The following is a 19,165-nucleotide window of genomic DNA, read 5'->3' as shown; positions in this document are numbered from 1 at the left end:
TCATCATTTTTATGCGATTTTCATAATCTTATTGTGATTTTAACAATCTCATTGCGATTTTCTAAAATTATTGCGATCTTTGTGGGTATTTTGTTAAAATCTAAAAAAACTTGGGTAAATTGATAAATTTTTTAAAAAAATTGGGTATTGAGGTTATTTTCTCTTGTTTTTATATGTTTTATTTTCTTACTTATGTATATAGCAACGATTATAAGTTATGTTTGTTGATGACTTTATCATGTTTATATCCAACACTTTATTGTTTGAAAATCATGTCCCGAAACAACGAGAGGGTAAATTTTTACTAGTAAAGATCTAAATTACAGATTTATAGAATAAATTAAAGTTTTAAATAGTTGATGGCTCGGGCTGTGGGGACTAGGGAGGACTAGGAGAGTAGGAGGGCACGGGGCAGTGGGCCAGTGGCCACCACTATTGGGCTATTGTAATGACTCATAAACGTCATATGAATGAATATAACAACACTAGACTATATTGCTGTAGCCTCCCTAAATCTTACGTTACTAGATCATTAATTCAACGATGAAGTTTAATTTGCATTTAATAAAAAACTTACCAATTGGCACCTCCAATATGAATTTCATTTTGATCTTATTAAAGGAAGATACATAACCAAATAACCTAATAATCTATCTGATACATTAAGAATATTAAAAATGTGACATGTGATATTCACTCATTCTCTTTCCTAATCTTGTCCATTTAGCTAGGAGGATGAATCATTTTCCCTTATTAAAAGTTTTGATTATTTAACTCAAGAGCATATAACTCCTTAATTGATGTGATCCCGTCTATCAATACTTTTCTATCTTTTTTTTATTATTAGTTTTGAGTGAATTATTCATTAATACTGGATAGCTTAGCATACGTTGACTTTTATTAGGTTCGTACGGAGCCCTCTCGTCAAATAGATTCCAATTTGAACCTTTCGACAAGAAACCTTATCACTTTGGACGGGAAAACTCACTCAACTCCATCATATATGGAAATTAAATACTTATGGCTACCCTCAAAAATATATCTGAGATAGGATTCAAACTAAAGACTTTTTTTTTTTTGAAAAAACAAACTTTTTCTCACTAGACCATTTGATGATGATCTATGCTATCTATCTATATCATATTATATTATATTATATTATATTATATTATATTATTCAGGCTTTTTCAGTTTAGCATAAGTTTTTAAAGTCAACTTTGGTGTACGTTTCCATTAATTAGTCCATTGTTGATAGAAAATATTAACTTTAGTGTAGGTCAATTTTTAAAATTAACTTTGGTGATGAAATTTTGTACTTTTACACCAAGTTAGTATTACCTTTGGTGTAGCTTCCCTTAATTAGTCCATTGTTGTGACATATATATAGTCCATTGTTGATAATTTATTTGGTGTTGTTCGTTGTAGTTCTGCAATTTGCGGCTTCTTTTATCGCCCACAATTTGCGGCAAGTCTTCTAAAAAAGAATGATAAATCTGATCGAGCAGCACACTCTTAAGAAAAGATTATGTCCTGCTCACAAGTGTATTGTCTGATGATGTGTGGTAACTTCTCAATGATCAAGTAAATTGATCATATATATATGTTTGTATTATCAAAGGAAATTTTCTTAATCTTCTAATCCCCTAATATTGTTGGCATATACGTGTGCACACATATATGGGCCGGCTTAAAGGAATAGAAAATCCATGGCTTTTAGCACCTTTATTCTTGAGACATAAAAAAGCTTATGACTATCATCATATTATCCTATCTCTTATCTAAATAAAAAAGCCTTTTTTTTAAAGATATTTTTAGAAAATTTCTTATGTGGCCAACCAGTAATTTTTCCTTACCTTAGTTTATGATGTCATAATCTATTTTTTCTAATTGCGTAGGATGTTGTACTTAAACACTCATTTATTTTTTCATGACTCAAACACCCAATTTTTTCTACCCATGAATTTTTAAGTAATTTTCTTTCTTTTTTTCCCAATCAATCTTTCATTCGTTTTTTCAAGGATTTTTCTTAATACAAGAGATTTCATGCTGATTATATGGAAGAAAAAAAAAACACACCCTAAAAGTTGTTTTGCTTATTTGATTTTTCATTAGTTAACAAGAAACAATAATAATTAATAATAATAAAACCCTTTTTGGTGGACGAACAAGAACATCGATAAGTAAATTGTTTGGGCTTTGATTTTCCAATTCTAATTGGAGACTAATTTCTAATCAATTTTCCATTGCTTACATATATAGATAATTTTTTAGGGTAATTGTCCAAAGTTAGATTACACTTTTATGTGTGTGTAGATATATATGTTCAATTTTTTTAGATTTATTTTCATTCAAAATTAGTGCATCTCATTTTACATACTATTGTTGGGTGTAAAACTCATATCCCACATTGGAAAAAGAATAAACTCTAAGCATGTATATAAGGTTGTGGGCTACTCCCTCTATCACCATATGGTTTTAGGGTAGAACCCCATTGGACTTATATTGGGCTTGATGAGTTGGGATAATAATTCCTACATAGGTGTTTGATGAAACTCCAACTACTACTAAGTAATTTTATAGTATAAAACTTTTTTTTTTCATTCTATATGAGTTAAATAATCCTATTAGTGGTAGCATGTATGCTCTCTTCGAAAACCAAATGATGATGATAGGATAACTTGCAGTTTTGCTACCAATGGGCCTCCTTATTGGTTTTTTATGTTAACACAGGAGATTTGGTTTATCATGGTAACCCCTTTATAGCGTGTCTATGATACAATTGATATTTTGTGATGATAAAGTCTGCAACGTTTTTCATTGATTGTTTGGGCTTGAAGAGAACCTTTCCAATATCGAGATTGAGAATCAAATGCTTCATCAAGCACTAAGAATTTTACCACCTGGAAACTCTTTATTTGCACGACCAAGAACTATGATTATTCAGTTACCAAACAAAAACTAAACTAATCTAATGAATTTTGTTGATTTTTGTTGCTCATTCATCAACACTCTTAATTCTACTTTTAATGAATTTACAGAGAACTTTAGGAAATAAGGTAATCAAAATGGAAAAGCAATGGTGGCTACACTTGTAAGTATACGTAATGTTCTTGCTAGACTCCAAACATAAGTTCATAGCTTGGCAGAGGTTGAGTATCCTTTTGTGTATTCTCACATGTTTCAGAAGATGGCACATGTTTTGTCTAATTTGAGAGAGCCAGAGTATGAGAAACCACAAAAGTACCTCAACGAAAAACAACCACCAAGTAACTACGTTAGTGAATTCTCCAAAAAGTTAATTGATGTTATTTCTATTTATTTTTTTGAACATTCATGTCTCGGGACGGCTAGCTGTTAAATCCATGCGGGCAGGCAGTCACTAGCGATCGATCTACGAAGTCAGGGACCACAGGGGAGGAAAAAACCCACCAATTTAACCGCTACAGAAGACACGACGTTAAATTAGAAGTAAAACCTCGTCTGCTCAGACTCGAACCCTGGTCTCCCAGGATCTAAGCATCATTGTAGGACTTCGGAATGCCGCTGGGTTTTATGTTTGTTTTTTTCCCTTCTAATTTGTTGCTTACCTTCCATTTATTGCATACAACCTCATAAATTTTTTGGCTCAAAGATTTAGATTATTTGTTTTTGGTATTAGTAAAGTAGGTTTTATTCTTTTCACTGCCTTAATTTACCACTCCAACTCATGTGTTGTAATTTTCAAACTTCCGCAACACCGAGGTTCTCTCTGTTTTTTTTTAATGTATATATCTTCGAAAAGTTATTAAAAATCCTCGGGTTGAACCCGGGTTGATTAGCTAGTATATATATATATCCTTAGGGCACGTTTCGTAGGGATAAATTCAGAGAAATGAAATGGGGCAGAGAAATGAAATTGGCTGAGAATTTAATGACTTCTCTTGTTTGGTTAACAACTAAGAAATTACACCGAGAAATTATTTCCACTGTTTGGTAAGAAAAATGGAGAAATGATAGTTAGTTTTACTCACAATAATAATGCCATCAGTAATTTCCCATTTCCACGAAACTGGCTAATCAACAATGTTGTGTTCATTACATAGATTTATTAACTATGAACCTTGAGCTCCAACTTTGACTTTATGTCTCCATGACGAGTTCCATTCCGAGCCATTCACTTTTCAGCAAGAACGCATTCCTTGTTTATCTCTAACGCAAACAGTCTCCTATAGCGGCTGTATAGACAACCATGCTGGAACCACTCATCTAGCCAAAGCATTGTGTTAGTGCCATCACCCACTAATCCTTTAATAATTGAATTCAAATTCCAATCTTGTTATGAATAGACTTGACTGTCGAGCAAATATTCGCCCACACTCCTTGTCTTTTGGCTAAACATTTGTTGAATGTTTCTGGTCTATGTTACAATGTATGTGTGAGATGGTAGTGGAGGAAGCTTGGAGACAAATCGACATGACTAACTATATGTTTTGCAAATTTGAATTCAATTTTGTATTCATTCAATTAGTTTTACTAAATATAAAGTTTTCAAGCAAAATAATAATTAATAATAAAAAGAATTTAGAGTAAAAACATGGTTGAAAGGAGAAGAGGGAGTGATGAGGAACATATAAGAGAGGCGGTGGCTTACTAATACCGGAGACGATGAACAACAACCGATATAAGATGGTGGGGTGTTGACTAAATGAAATCTCCCAAATTGGAATTGGGGTTAGTGTGCCAGGGCTTAGAAGATTGTGTGTGCAAATGTGCCTTGCACGTGATTTAGTTAATTTATACCCTCTTTATTTTAAAGCCCAACCTAATTCTCCAAGTAAAACACGGAGAAATATTTATACGGGAATCCAATTTCTTCGCAAATCATGTGGAAATCAAAATACACTATAACCAATATCTCGAGAAATCTATTTCTCCGTTATGTTTAATTCTCTTGGATACCAAACAAGTGAAATGATTTCATTTCAATTTCTCTATGCTCAACTCTCCCAACCAAACACACCCTTAGGGTTCTACCATTCTCAATTTGTCTCTTTTGATATATGAAGGGGGTCAATCTACACAAAAGATCATTAATATTGTTAATTACACGTGGAACCCGTAGATGGAAGCCGTAGCTACAAATTAGGTACAAATAAATTATCAACGAACTTGAGGACGCCATATATAGGAGTCGTACTAGCCAATCAAAAAGTACTAGTAAAACATCAATGAACTTGAGGACGCCATATATGGAAGCCATAACTCATTAACGAGCACAAGGAAGCCATGTCTATAAAGCATCAAGCTTAATACATACGAATTAAAGTAACTAACTAAACCAATTAACATAAAAGATCGAACACGTACTTATAGAAATGGAGGATGCCCAAGAACTCAAAACCTTCCTGAAAGTATGGTCTTTTGCAATCTTGTGTGTTTGCTATTGCTACTTGATTCCAAGCCGGATAGCGAATGGCGTCCCAAGGTTCCTCTCTATTCTCCCCATCATTGTGACCTTTTTCATCCTTCCACTCCCTCTGTCATCCGTCCATCTAGCCGGCCCGACCATCTTCTATCTTGTATGGCTTGCCAACTTCAAGCTATTACTCTTTGCATTCAATCGTGGACCTTTAGCTTCCATGCCCAAGTTACCATTCCTTATTTTCATATCAATCGCTCTACTTCCAATAAATCGTAAACATGCTAACAAAACTCGAGCTTCAACTCCAGCTATAGCTACATCACATAGGCCAGGCTTATTGGCATTTAAGGCATTGATTATTGCTATAATTATTGGTTCATATGAGTATAAGGATCACCTCCATCCAAATGTGATTCTAGGCTTTTATTGTTGTCATTTTTGCTTGGTTGTTGAGCTCATTCTAGCCATCACCGCTTTTTTTGTATGGTTTTTATTGGGGTTCGGTTTTGAAATGGAACCTCAGTTCAATGAGCCTTATCTAGCTACATCATTACAAGACTTTTGGGGCCGCAGGTGGAACCTTATGGTTACCAACATACTGCGGCCTACAGTTTATGATCCCATACGTGTGATTTTGGACCCACTTTTTGGAAAGTTATGGAGCCAACTGTCGGCTATTTTTGCAACTTTTATAGTGTCTGGATTATTGCATGAGCTTATTTACTTTTATTTGACACGGGTTCCGGCTACATGGGAGGTGACATGGTTTTTTGTATTGCATGGAGCGTGTACAACTGCTGAGGTACTCGCTAAGAAGAAGGTTAACGGTAGATTCCGGTTGCATAGGGTGGTTACAGGGCCTCCTACGGTAGCATTTGTGGCAGTGACTAGTGTATGGTTGTTTTTGCCACAGCTCTCAAGGAATGGGGTGGATGTTAAGGCCATAAATGAATATTATACTATGGTGAATTTTTTGAGGTCTAAACCGGAGGGAGTAAGAATGTAATAATTGTAACTTGTAGATCGAGAGAGTAAGAATAAATAGAGGATATTTTTGTCACTCAAGCTCTTGGTGGTGGTTAATAGATACCCATGCCATGCCATAGAGTGATTAACTATCCTGAACGTGATTAAATATTTTTGGAGATTGTTTAATCTTTTAATCAAATAGTACAGCAAACTGTTACTAAGTAACGAATTCATGTAGAAGAAAACATCAATGGGACTTAATTGGTTACCGTAAATGGAAATGAGACACGAACTCGGGTGCCATATGGAACTACCATGGCTAGCTACAAATGAACAAATAATGAACCGTACGTGGTTATAAAAACCATATCTAAATGTATTAACATGGCCGTATATGGATCAATATATAGTTAATTAATTGAAATCAACATGTGCTTTACATAATGGTATTCAATTCGTAACGTACTAGCTATACATTTGATCAATTCGATCTACGTACCTGTTATAAGTGCATAAAATTTTGTCAACTATGTGTATCTATTATTCTTACACATTCTGGGAATTCTGTCTTTTCAAAGTTAGAGATTAATTTGGAGTACTGTCTTTGAAAAGTAAAATTTTGTCAACTTGTGTAAGATCAATACTACAAATTATGTTTTTGATCAATACTACTGACAAAACTATATATATATATATATATATATATATATATGGTAACATTATTTTGAGAAACTTTTTTTTGCTAGAACCTTTGAGAACTTTTCAAATCAAGTCCAACCAATGATTATTCTTTACATGAAAATTGTTTTTTTTTTGTTTTCTGAATAACTTATGTATAATTTTGAAGTTTATAATTGTTTGGAGACATGTATTATCATCCGTTATACAATTATGTGGAGATTTGGATTCTTGATCACATGTGCACGAATATTGCTATGATCACATGTATGCAAGTCGATCACATGTAATCATAGCAATATTCGTGCACATGTGATCATGAATCCAAATCTCCACATAATTGTATAACGGATGATAATACATGCCTTCAAACAATTATAAACTTCAAAATTACACATAAGTTATTCAGAAAACAATTTTCATGTAAAAAATAATCAACGGTTGGGCTTGATTTGAAAAGTTCTCAAAGGTTCTCACAAAAAAAAATTTCTCAAAATAACTTTTCAATATATATATATATATATATATATGATTAGTGAACATTAAAGAAAAGGATTTACGTACCCTTAACATGTTCTTAAATCTTAATGGGTTGCCAACTCTTTTCCTATATATGTTTTTTAGTATGCATATTTGCAAAAGAATCAAAACTAGGATACCATCTCGATCTCTTATTTCAATTTCGTCACTTGGATATACAAATCATTCGATCGATCTACAAAAAGAAGAAACACAAAATTAAAACATACAAACTAAAACTCGAACATCGCTATGGCACCCATAGGTAATAACATAATCGTCTATGTATCAACAATGTTAGCATCACTTTCATATAGCTATTATGTTTCTTCAAAGATCCCAAAAGGTATATACAGATTCATATCTCTAATTCCTATCATTTACCTCTTCACCATTCTCCCTCTTCGTTTCTCCTTTACCTTCTCCACCGGGGTCACCTTCTCTTTCACGACTTGGTTAACCAACTTCAAGCTCATTCGTTTCGCCTTTGATCTAGACCAATCTCCATTTCACCCTTCCTATTCACTTTCCCAATTCGTCATGTTTACATCCTTGCCTATCAAACCAAAAACTCTATATCCGGCCTCACAAAAATTGTCTCCAAAGAAAATTTTGAACAAGCTAGGTGTTCAAATTACCATTCTCATTATACTCGTGAAAACTATAATACTTTACTCTAGTCTAATGCATCGATACATAATAGCTTATATCTATGGTTGGCTATTATATCTCCTAATTGACATTGTCAATGCTATAATCAATACTTTACTCATCCTTTTTACAGGATTAGAGCTAGAACCATCATCTAATGCGCCTTATCGCGCCACATCTCTACAAAATTTTTGGGCAAGGTGGAATCTCTTGGTAACAAACACACTACGCCACACGACATACAAGCCCATTGTATTAGCTTGTTCTAACCGCAAATGGGCACCACTCGTGGGCATATTGGGGTCGTTTCTTGTGTCTGGGCTAATGCATGAGCTATTGGTGTATGAATTGTCTCGCGCTATGCCCACGTGGGAACTGACATCATTTTTTGTTATTCATGGAATATGTGTTGTGGCCGAGATGGTTGTCAAACGAATGTTAAGGTGGCGGTTGCCAGATTTCGTCGCAATTTTTCTGGTTAACGCATTTATAACTGTCACCGGCGTTTGGTTGTTTATTCCGCCGTTTATTAGTGCTCGTGTTGATGTTAAATATCTTGAGGAGTATACTCTGGTTGCTGATTCTATCAAGAACAAAATCCATACAATCTTATATGTATGATCTTAACTTTGTTATCAATGTTATTAATCTTTTTATCCGTGTAGATATGATTATGCTTATTACTATATGATCCATACAACAAAATCAAATAACAAAATAATACTACTATTACAAAAACACTATCTAAAATTTGAAGATACATAACAATTTTCACGTTTATATAATTGTATAATTAAGTAATATCACGAAAAAAATATTAAACTTACTTATATTTAAAGTGTAGACATTAAGTTGCAACACCCCGTATATTTACACCCATATTGCATGATAAAATTTGATATTGTAAATTGATTCGCAGACAAGTTATATATATTTTACACACCTTTAAATGTACAATTTTTTTGCCACATGTTCTAGTGTGAACATAAAAACTTGAATTTCTCACACATTTAAAGTTGTATACATCTTTAACCTTGGACAAAATGATACTCGTACTAACTATTTTGACGTGTCGGTATAGTTACTTGTACGGAAAGTGGTCACATTCTTTTCACGTTTATAAAAGTTCTTCCAACTGGTAATTCGTATTGGACATGAAGGCAAACTTCTATACGTTGTTGTAACATATCAAGATTGATATTCAAAATTAATACACGCCATAATCGCGTGATTTAGCATACGTGATCTACATGTTTAAACTCGTAAGGCAAATCACACGATATCTTAATCTTAATCTTAATCTTAATATATACTAAAAGTCAATTGACCTAAACTCAATTGACCAATCACAACTCTCAATTTCTCAAAATTAATTAAATGAGCATATGTCTAAATTAATTTACATTTTTTATTTTTCATCACCAATTTACACTTAACCTCAATTTAAAATAAGTAATTTACACCTTTTGGTTTTTCATCACCAATTTACACTTTAACCCAATTTAAAGATGATTAATTTATACGTTTTAGTTTTTCATCACCAATTTACACTTAAAAATATTTAATTTACATTTTTTGATTTTTCATCACTAATTTACACTTTCACCCAATTTAAAAATAATTTACTTAAACTTTTCAGTTTTATTGGTAATACAAAAATATAACAAAATAGTGGACTAAGATATATGCAGAAACACACAAACACTAAAAAAAAAAATCCTACACAAACACTTCAACCAAATAATCATTAAAATTAATCTTCTTTCATATATGCAGTAACAATTGTCTACATAAACACAAGAAGGCACTTTCAATATCTTATCTAATTGTAGTTAAACTAATTGTAATGTTGTTGTTATTAGTAATTATAATTGGACTATAATTAGGATAGTTATTGTTATTATTGGTAATTGGAATTTAACTATATTTAGGATATACATATTCTTCTTATATAAAGGGAACCCTACAAATAAAATCACAACACACGAAATCATTGAAAACCAAATTACTTTTTTTGCAAGATATCAATGAGAACTCGGTCAATTAGGTAATCGGAGTTAAGATATTATTTCTATGGAAGAGTTTGTACAAAAGAAACTCTACTACACCATCCAGTCTTGATATGATTTAGCATTTAATATTTACATTTGAATATCTCAATTTATTTTTAGTATATTTTTACATGTTAACGTATAAGTATTTTTTTTTTCATATACTAATTCTTATATTAATAATGTCGTAAAATCCGTGTATTTGACACGGGCTTAAATTCTAGTTTATCACTACTAAACACATATTTTAAAGAACAAATAGAAACGCAATTTGATATATTCACATGTAAATTGAATTCTGGTCTTATTATTCGAATTATACCTTTGATAAATTTTCAAATATAGATATTTTTAGTCACATACATAATTTAGTCTTATGATTCGAGTTAAACTTTTAATAAATTGTCAGATATAAATATTTCTAATCGTATACATCATAATTTAAAAAAGTTTTAACCATTTTACGTCACGAAGATAAGAAAAAATTGAAGAATGAATAAGACTATAAGAGCAGGCCCGATTATATCCTAAACTTTTTTATGGTCCAACAAAGGAAAAGGCCCAATTAAAATTAGCCTAAAATAACAAAACCCATAAATCATCGGGTCGGACCAGAAAGTTAGTTGATAAGTTAAAAATCTGTTTTCTGCTCCGAACAAAAACACCATAATAATTATCAAATCAATCATCACCGGTGATCGGAGATCAGGTTCCTTAATTTATAATTTATTTTATTCATTCCACCCTAATAATAAAATCTGTTTTTTTTTTAAAATAAGTTTATTCCTTTTTTTTATTGTTTTATTAAATTATATTATATCAGGAATCATCAGATTTGATTGGCGAATTGATAACTTTTTGATCTAAAGAGGAGGAAGATGGGGTTTATACTTACAACCCTAATTTTCATTTCGATTGGAATCATTGCTTGTTTTTGTACACGTGTCTGTTGCAACAAAGGCCCTTCTGCTAATCTGTATGTTTCTAATCTTCTTATCAGATTCGGTCTCCCTTTTTGGTTTCTTGTGTTGATATATATGCTTTACACACATTGCATAGACACGTATTAGTGCTGGTTAATATTGGGGCATTGATTTAAATTGGATTAGTTTATGTTAGGTTGAGAAATGATAGATTTTAAGTGCCAGACCCTACGTGAATCGGCCATGGACTGGAGTGAGTTTTAGGTGTGACAACATAGGTTAGTTTGTTAGAAATTCCATTAGGAATAAATATGCTAAAAGGTTTCGACTTGCTTAGTTTGAGCTACTTAAAGGTTTAATTTGGTTATTACGTCGCGAGACAATTAAAGTGTTGAAATGAGAAATGTTTGGTTCTACCAGCGTCAAATTTGAAGAAGAAAACCTTACTCCCTCCGTGTCATGATAGGCAGAGGCTTAATTACAGGACCAAATAACCGAAATAAAATGAATCTGGTCAATAATCAACGTACCCTTCAAGATACAGTCACACCACTTGAAAGTTCGTTGGGCAACCTAACTAGGATCCACGATACAGGTACACCACGTGAACACGAGTTAGTCTCCAAGATCACCTTCTAATCCTGCCAGAGATTAGAATAGCAATGGAATACTCTCAAAAAGAAAATAATTTTGAAACAAAACTCAACTCTGTCTAATCCATTCACAAGTTCCAGTACAAAAGGTGGAAAAACCAAGTAACTGCCCACATAGCTTACATTTAGGGAATTGAGATAACTGCTTTTGAAAAGGTCAAATAAAATAAAATAAATATAGAAATAAAATAGCTGAGAATTAAAATAAAAGACAAACTATGTAAACGTGAGTTTTGTGAATGGAACAATCTGGGTAGAACAACTTTCAGGTGCTGACATCTGTCTGGGCTAAGCTGACCCATTTCAGTTCCGTTTGGGCCGGGTCTTTAGTTGGATTCTTGAGCGTGTGGCTAACAGTAAATGTCAAAAAATAAGATTGTCAACTTTTACTTTTTCGAAATATTTTGATTGTTAAAACTTGAAAGTGGACACTTGTATAGGACAAACAAGAATTGTAAGGTGGACCCTTTATTATGGAGCGGAGGGGGTATTATTTCCTAGGGAGATTTACATATATATCCCACTTTTAAGACATAATTACATATTTATTCAAAGCATGCTTTAGAAGCATTGTATTTATGCATTAAAAACTTGCACTTTGGATAGATATGTAATTTTGTCTCTTAAGTAGGATATATATGTAAATTTTCCATTTACGTTACTTGGTAATTTAGTATCATGGACTTGCATTACACTTCCTCAGTTGTCGCTCTTTAATAACATATCACTGTAGTGTGTGAATCTCCAAAATGTTGGTGAAGTATGTATGCATGAGTTGATTGTTGTGAAATATTCTATTATGATTAGTTTGCAATCAGATGAGCTGTTATTATAAATATAAAGTTTTAAACTTTATGCTCATCTAGTAGACAAAATTGGCTTGCGTTATAACATTGGCATAGGAAAGTTATGACAGTTTAATTCTCCGATGCATCTATTGTATTAGTGGCTAAGCAGTACCGTCTCCTTTTCTGGAAAATCCAGTTAACTTTTTGAAGATTATGTAGTCACAAACTTTATGGGGCTATCTATAAGTGTGGATATGATTTATTAGTCTTGTTGCTAATTTGCTATCATGTTATATTCAACTAAGTTGTGATCTATGCACAAAGTTCATTTCACGTATTTAACAAACATTGACATGTATTGTGTTGCAGGTTCCACCTTACGTTGGTGATTACTGCTACTGTATGTTGTTGGATGATGTAAGTCTATCTCTAAATCTATAATCTTAATCTTTTTTTAGTCTTTTTCACAATCTTTAAAAGTTGTTCTCTGTGGGCCATGTATATGAACATAGAGTGCCATTGTTCTAAGATAAATCACATAGCTTTGTAATATTATTACATGGTGAGATGATAGTATCCTTATGCTAAGCAGATAATTACTGATTATGTTGTTCATAAATTGCTAACTTTTCTGATTATTTACCTTTCGCACTCCTTCTAAACGAATATGGAAAAGTCCTAAACTTTGTGGCAGTTTTCAAAGATACTGGTGTGGGGATTTGGGCGAATGATGTATGTAATTGGCAGGATTTATACATGTGTATGTATATAAAATTTAAAGATACAAGGCTGTGTTTATACATGTGTATGTATGAGCATATAACTATAGAACCACCATACTCTTCGCTATGTAGTAACCTCGAATACTGGTAAGGAGAAGCCCCTCTGGTCACAGGCTTATGGAAGTTAATTTTACTTAAGCTGGGTTCTAAAGCATAAATCGTGAGATTTCGTTTATCCAATAACTGAGGAAGACCAGAGTTGACTTTCCTTACCGTACCCTCTTATGTTTTTGGTCGGCAAAGCATCCCAAGTCGTGAAGCTAAAAAAATCTTTTTAATTCCTGTGCATTTTGACTTACGTATCTCTTGTGGGTTTTTGCAGGTGGGCAATTGTTTATCTTGCACAGATGAATCCACTCATTGTCCCAATTCTGAGTGAAGGAGAATGAACTATTATTGCAAGGCATGTGCAACAACTTCTTTTACCTTTTATAGCATTTGTGAATTAAGGATGGCGGGGGTCTCAAATTATTGAAGACTGATTATCCGGATTCATTCAATTTATGATATTAAGTTGTTAAGATCTATATGAGTTGCAAACATCTACGCGTTCTTTCTTCTTGTTTCTGAGGATTCAATCGTTGTTATATGTCAGTATAGCGTTCTTGTTCAGTTGTTGAGTTGTGGAATGAAATAATACGATGAACAACTTTTTTGTTACAGTTTTTTGATATAAATTCCTTATATGAATAATAACCAACAAATTAATATCATATCGAGTAAGATTCAATAATCACATGATTTTGATAGAATTTAATGTATTGTTATTATTATTATTATTATTATTATTTTTGAATTGAATCATTATGAGGTTCTACAAATATGTTTTGGGCGACTTTTTGACCCTTTTTGAGTTTTACTTGCTTCCTTTAATTTGATGCCATCAGAAGGACAGAAGCGGCCTGATTCTAGAATGAAAATTGATATTCGTATCAACCTTTTTAATTATTTCATTATAACCGTGCATTAAATAGTTGTACCGCATGTTGTTATATTTATACATTGTGGTAAAAGTATAAAAAACTGTGGTACCAATACAAGTCCATTTCCAAAAAATTCTTCTCAGAGCTTAGCAACTTTCTCAAATCATAGCCGCCATTTGTGTACCACAATAGGTCAAATCAACTCAAGATGTGTAATCATGCCTATATTTTTGAATATAGAGTAAAATTATAACAATCATGCAAGTTTGTAGATAATCAATCATCAATTGATGGATTGGTATATGGTGGAGCCTGAGACTAAGAGGTCTTGGGTTCAAATCCTGGTACGAGCAAAATGCTCTCAGGAATGGAGACAGGGGTTTTCCCATTATGGGTTTCCTCTGAAATTGGAGTTGAAAATATGAAGAGCCATGACGCTGAGCCCAAAATTACCGTTAAAAAAAAAAAATGTAAGCTTCTAGATAAGTATCACAAGATCTTTGCATTTAGGAATTAAATGATCCAATTGAACAACGAAATGGGAATGATAAATATAAGACTTTATTACATGCATGTTCAATATAACGACCTCCTAAATTTAAGGACTATGGTTCAATGTACTATCCTTGATGCATGTAGTAAGCTCTTTTAAAAAAAAAAAAAAAGAGTACATTTTTAACATAAACATTTTGAAGAAATACATTATATATCCATGACTTTAACCCTTCTAAAATCTACTATGAAGTATAAACAAGAAAATTAAAAGCATGTTTGAGCCCCATGGTGCCATAATAATGAAATTTTGCAAAATTGAAATAGGATGATTGCGACATGATTTTTGCTTCATGGTACCAAAAAAGGATGGTCTACACAAAACCAGCATGCACTTACAGATTATACAAAAAAAAATGAGGTTAAAAGTAGAACATAAAAAATGACAGATAACTATGTAAAGAAGCTGGTGTTAACATGAAATATAGATACATAAAAGCATTACTGGTGAGTTATCACAAGTACTTTAGAATCATGAAAATAGCCACAATTAGCATAATGATCCCAATAACAGATAACAACAAGCCTAAGCAGGAGCAACCACCTTTGGTGCGTTTATTCAAAATCGCCAGGTTCTTCTGCACTCTCTGTTTTTGAGAAAAAAAACGAGTTGTTAATGTCAAAGCACCAAACATGTGTCTACCAGAATTATGAAAACGAAAAGAACAAAAATAGGCTTGTCCAAAATGCAATTATATAAAAAAGCTAAACCATAAACCGACACTATAACATAGATTTTATGGGGTGTTTCCTTTTGGCAATAAATAAGATATTATGTACCCTTATCTTTAAGATCCTAATTCACTAAAGCAACATTGAACAATTAGAGAACTCAAAAGGTTTGATTGATCATTATGATCAACGTTTTACAAGTAACACGCAAGTTTTTTGATAAGAGTGTCACCTTGAGTCGGGAATCTGTAATATCCACATGTTCGTCAAGGTCATCCTGTATATCAAAAAGATCAAAGCATCAGAGTTTCATATCATTTTCTATAAAACATCCGATGAGGGCTTAAAGTAGCGATTATATAGAGAGAAAAAGATGGAGAACAACATACAATGAGCCTAGTGTGCAAATCAAGTTCCTCGTTGACTGCCAATGCAATATGTTTGGTACTTATCACAGTCTCCTCCAGTTTTTCTAGGTCTTCATCTTGCTCTGTAACTCAAAGTATCACAAAATTCAGTACCATACAATAACCACCTGAACTGGAGACTAGGCTTCGATAATTCCAGGTCCTCCTTGAAAGTGTGAAAGTCCGAAGACTATATATTTTTCCATCAGACCTCCTATCAAATGGTGTGCAACTGTGCATACATAGCCACATAGGGGTGTGCAAAACAAGATTATACAACCAAACTGAGATCGAGACCAGAACCAGTATCAGATCAGCCTGGAACCGCCTTAAAGCTTTTATATGACCGTCGGCGGTTCAGTCGAGAACCAGAATCAATACACTCTTTGTCTATATGATTATTTAAGGTAATTTCTAAATGTATACTTAAACTAAAAAACTCCCGTTAGTAGTTGGTCACGAATGCTCCTAGAGTGGACCGGTTCATATTAGGTTTGTTTTTAAGTCATGTTATTTACATCATTCGGTGTTGACTAAGTTGGATCCAATCCGGTTTAACAACCCTGTATATACATGTAAAAAAGACCTAAAGTTGATCATGAAAGAGTTACTTGCCTCTCATAATTTGTCTTTGGAGCCCAACAATGCGAGGGTTGTCCAAACCAATTGTCTTGCTCATTGCATCAACTGGCTTAGCATCGGGCCCAAGTAAGCTATCCCTGTTTGCAAAGTTTGACATGTTCAATGTAGAGGCCATTTGGGTCACCTTTGTTTTCAAATTCGTTAACATATCTCTACGCCGATTCATCTTTTTCTCCGTTCTGCAGATAAGAGGTAAAGTTTTCCGAAATATTTAGAGACAATTCCACGACAGCTTCAACAATGTTCACAGATCTTAGCATCACCAAACCCAAGGGTTTTATGAGTGACCTCAATTATAGCCAAGAAAGATTCTTCCCTACCCGAGGTATATGAAGAAACTAGCACATCAATCCAACATTTAAAATTACAGACACGCATACAAGTGAAAATATCCAAGACCTTAGCACAATTAAAAAACATGCATATCATCTATTATGAATAAAAGCTCTTTGCATGGTAAATTTAGTAAGAAAATGCATAGTGCAAAAAAACTGATGGATTTAAAACATATGATGTCACATGGGAATTAATAATGAGGATACACTTTCCATGATGAAATGTGTCATATAACTAACATATTCATGTGCATCTGTTGTCATATATTACATATAACACACACACACACACACATGTATATATATGTGTGTGTATATATACTGATAACTTCATTGTGCCTCAAGCAACCTAACCTAATACAAGAAAAAATATAGATAATAAAAAACTTACCAACGGTTGTTTAGCAGGAAGCTCTGTCAAAAGAGACTGTAAGCTATCAAGTTTGGTTCCTAATATTGTAATCTTTCTGCGAATAGCAGACAAATGCCGTTGTCCTTCTGGCCCTGAACCATAAGAACTCCTTGCAGATATCATGCCGGTGATATCATCTGCAAACTTACATGCTTCATTATATTCCCACACCCATGTATCAGTAGATGACGCCATTAATCTGCAATAAAAACAACAATTCATGTCACATCAATATCCTCTAATATATGATAGTAAACCCTACACCTAACCATCACCCTAATCTACACTATCATACAAAGCATACTCCACCATTTTAACACTAAGATAACTCCAATAAAAATACACAACATCACGGATCCCACCCAAATACGTCTCCACCTCTTTTACACCAGAACCTCCTCGCGTAGCCTTGACAAACTCTGAAGAACTCAAACCACCCGAATTCGTAAATAAAAAAAACGCCACTTCCTATCAACAACTTGAGAAGCAACCAAAAATATATATGTAGCCGCATTGAGCAGGTACCATGCTAGTATCTGTATGTACTATCTATAACAAACTAAGATCTAAAATAACACATCAGCCTGTATGATAATTAGGTCTGCATAGTCTAAAAGCTTTTAAAAGTATCTAACTTCACTTGAAAATCAATCTATTGTACGTTATCCTACTTTAAAACTCCGTATCCTAAATATCGAACTTTCAGCTATTCCTATTGTATGTATCTCCTACTCATCAATCAACCAGTAGTTTTATTAACCTTAGTAGCCATATAACGTGTCACATCATCAAAACAAATGTCAATTGTTGCTGTTGTATCTGTTGACTTATTCAGTTATTCTATCGCCGAGAAGTTTGCAACGATGTAAGTCACAACGTTATCAAAATCGGTTCCACAACACCAGTATAAAAGGAACATGAAATACAATAACAATAACTGAAAGTTGGACATTGTAAGTAAATTTAGACACATTGGTATATAAAATTCAGACTAGGGAGATTCGGTCACGATAGACGAAATTCAACGATTTATACATACATATATCTGTATATCTATAAACCGTACGGATTATTATTACTATCACACCAATTAATAGTATGATAACATGAATTAGAAACTAAAATTAACAGATTTAACTGAATACCTCAATTGATTTACAATTTAAGCAGGCGGATTACGAATTGTAGCTTTTGAACTCAGAAAAAAATTGTGGATCTGGATTACGATTATTAGGAATAATTAGGAAAACATTAGATTAAATTTTATAATTTGTGGGAGGGAACACTCGGCGCCACCGTTTACCGGCAAATTTGTTGTATTCTTTTTGTTTTCTGAAAAAATTATCATACTGAGAAGGCGTCTATCTATATTCAGTTCTTTAATTTATAACTTACTATGATAATTCTTTTATATTTTTATTTCTTATTGATCCCTCATAAATCCTTCTCTTTACAATTATATAAACCAAAATCGTTTTTTTTATACTTTTTAATCTTTAAAATACTTAAAATACCGTGAATAATATAACCTGCATTATTTATCAGCCAATTGAATACTTTATATATCTTTACTAATTTACAATATTTCTCCTTAAATTTTAAAAAAAACTACATTATCTTTTCACATTAATGATCTTTTAAGTGTAGTTGGAAATATAAACCCGAAGAAAATGCTTGTTAGCCAAAATTTTGTTGGACAAATGACTAGAAAATTGAGGGGAATTAAAAGTGAAAATTGTGACAATTTGAAGGACAAAAAAATGAGATTTACTCAGTATATTAGAATATTGTGATGATAAAATGACCA

The 19,165-nt window shown here is 32.8% G+C and overlaps 4 protein-coding genes across 5 annotated transcripts; 3 read left to right on the top strand and 1 right to left on the bottom strand.

Moving 5' to 3' along the window:
* The first annotated feature begins 5,354 nt into the window (after positions 1–5,354).
* LOC122610736 (long-chain-alcohol O-fatty-acyltransferase-like) lies at positions 5,355–6,407 on the top strand. Its single transcript, XM_043783699.1, has one exon. It carries the CDS (start codon positions 5,355–5,357, stop codon positions 6,405–6,407), a length of 1,053 nt encoding a protein of 350 aa, XP_043639634.1.
* Positions 6,408–7,819: 1,412 nt separating this feature from the next.
* On the top strand, positions 7,820–8,839 carry LOC122610735 (long-chain-alcohol O-fatty-acyltransferase-like). The gene is made up of 2 exons (XM_043783698.1): positions 7,820–7,913; positions 8,352–8,839. The coding sequence occupies exons 1-2, from the start codon at positions 7,820–7,822 to the stop codon at positions 8,837–8,839; spliced, it is 582 nt and encodes a 193-aa protein (XP_043639633.1).
* Positions 8,840–10,884: 2,045 nt separating this feature from the next.
* Positions 10,885–14,075, top strand: LOC122578994 (V-type proton ATPase subunit e1). Of its 2 annotated transcripts, none has more exons than XM_043751071.1 (4): positions 10,885–10,978; positions 11,103–11,245; positions 13,003–13,050; positions 13,738–14,075. In XM_043751071.1, the coding sequence occupies exons 2-4, from the start codon at positions 11,148–11,150 to the stop codon at positions 13,802–13,804; spliced, it is 213 nt and encodes a 70-aa protein (XP_043607006.1). In that variant the 5' UTR covers positions 10,885–10,978; positions 11,103–11,147; the 3' UTR covers positions 13,805–14,075. The 2 variants fall into 2 exon arrangements, with proteins under 2 accessions (XP_043607006.1, XP_043607004.1); XM_043751069.1 differs by having other exon boundaries at positions 11,093–11,245.
* A 1,211-nt stretch (positions 14,076–15,286) lies between these two features.
* On the bottom strand, positions 15,287–18,718 carry LOC122579722 (syntaxin-51-like). The gene is made up of 6 exons (XM_043751946.1): positions 18,504–18,718; positions 17,339–17,557; positions 16,585–16,790; positions 15,952–16,052; positions 15,795–15,839; positions 15,287–15,477 (listed from the first exon to the last, which is right to left on the bottom strand). The coding sequence occupies exons 2-6, from the start codon at positions 17,551–17,553 to the stop codon at positions 15,346–15,348; spliced, it is 699 nt and encodes a 232-aa protein (XP_043607881.1). The 5' UTR covers positions 17,554–17,557; positions 18,504–18,718; the 3' UTR covers positions 15,287–15,345.
* Between the last annotated feature and the right edge of the window lie 447 nt (positions 18,719–19,165).

The sequence above is a fragment of the Erigeron canadensis genome, chromosome 8 (assembly GCF_010389155.1).
Source record: "Erigeron canadensis isolate Cc75 chromosome 8, C_canadensis_v1, whole genome shotgun sequence".
In the NCBI taxonomy this organism is placed as follows: Eukaryota; Viridiplantae; Streptophyta; class Magnoliopsida; order Asterales; family Asteraceae; genus Erigeron; species Erigeron canadensis.
Note: the sequence above shows the minus strand (reverse complement) of the source record. Positions and strands in the feature narration are given on the sequence as shown.

What these genes read in the sequence shown, in the direction of transcription:
- LOC122610736 (XM_043783699.1), top strand. Translation starts at nt 5,355, where the DNA reads ATGGAGGATGCCCAAGAACTCAAAACCTTCCTGAAAGTATGGTCTTTT.
- LOC122610735 (XM_043783698.1), top strand. Translation starts at nt 7,820, where the DNA reads ATGGCACCCATAGGTAATAACATAATCGTCTATGTATCAACAATGTTA. An exon ending in TTCTTCAAAGATCCCAAAAG is followed by an intron (nt 7,914 to 8,351) that starts GTATATACAGAT and finishes TCCTTTTTACAG; the next exon opens with GATTAGAGCTAGAACCATCA.
- LOC122578994 (XM_043751071.1), top strand. Translation starts at nt 11,148, where the DNA reads ATGGGGTTTATACTTACAACCCTAATTTTCATTTCGATTGGAATCATT. An exon ending in AAAGGCCCTTCTGCTAATCT is followed by an intron (nt 11,246 to 13,002) that starts GTATGTTTCTAA and finishes ATTGTGTTGCAG; the next exon opens with GTTCCACCTTACGTTGGTGA. An exon ending in ACTGTATGTTGTTGGATGAT is followed by an intron (nt 13,051 to 13,737) that starts GTAAGTCTATCT and finishes GGGTTTTTGCAG; the next exon opens with GTGGGCAATTGTTTATCTTG.
- LOC122579722 (XM_043751946.1), bottom strand. Translation starts at nt 17,553, where the DNA reads ATGGCGTCATCTACTGATACATGGGTGTGGGAATATAATGAAGCATGT. An exon ending in CCAAAGACAAATTATGAGAG is followed by an intron (nt 16,053 to 16,584) that starts GCAAGTAACTCT and finishes TTTGAGTTACAG; the next exon opens with AGCAAGATGAAGACCTAGAA. An exon ending in ATTTGCACACTAGGCTCATT is followed by an intron (nt 15,840 to 15,951) that starts GTATGTTGTTCT and finishes TTTGATATACAG; the next exon opens with GATGACCTTGACGAACATGT.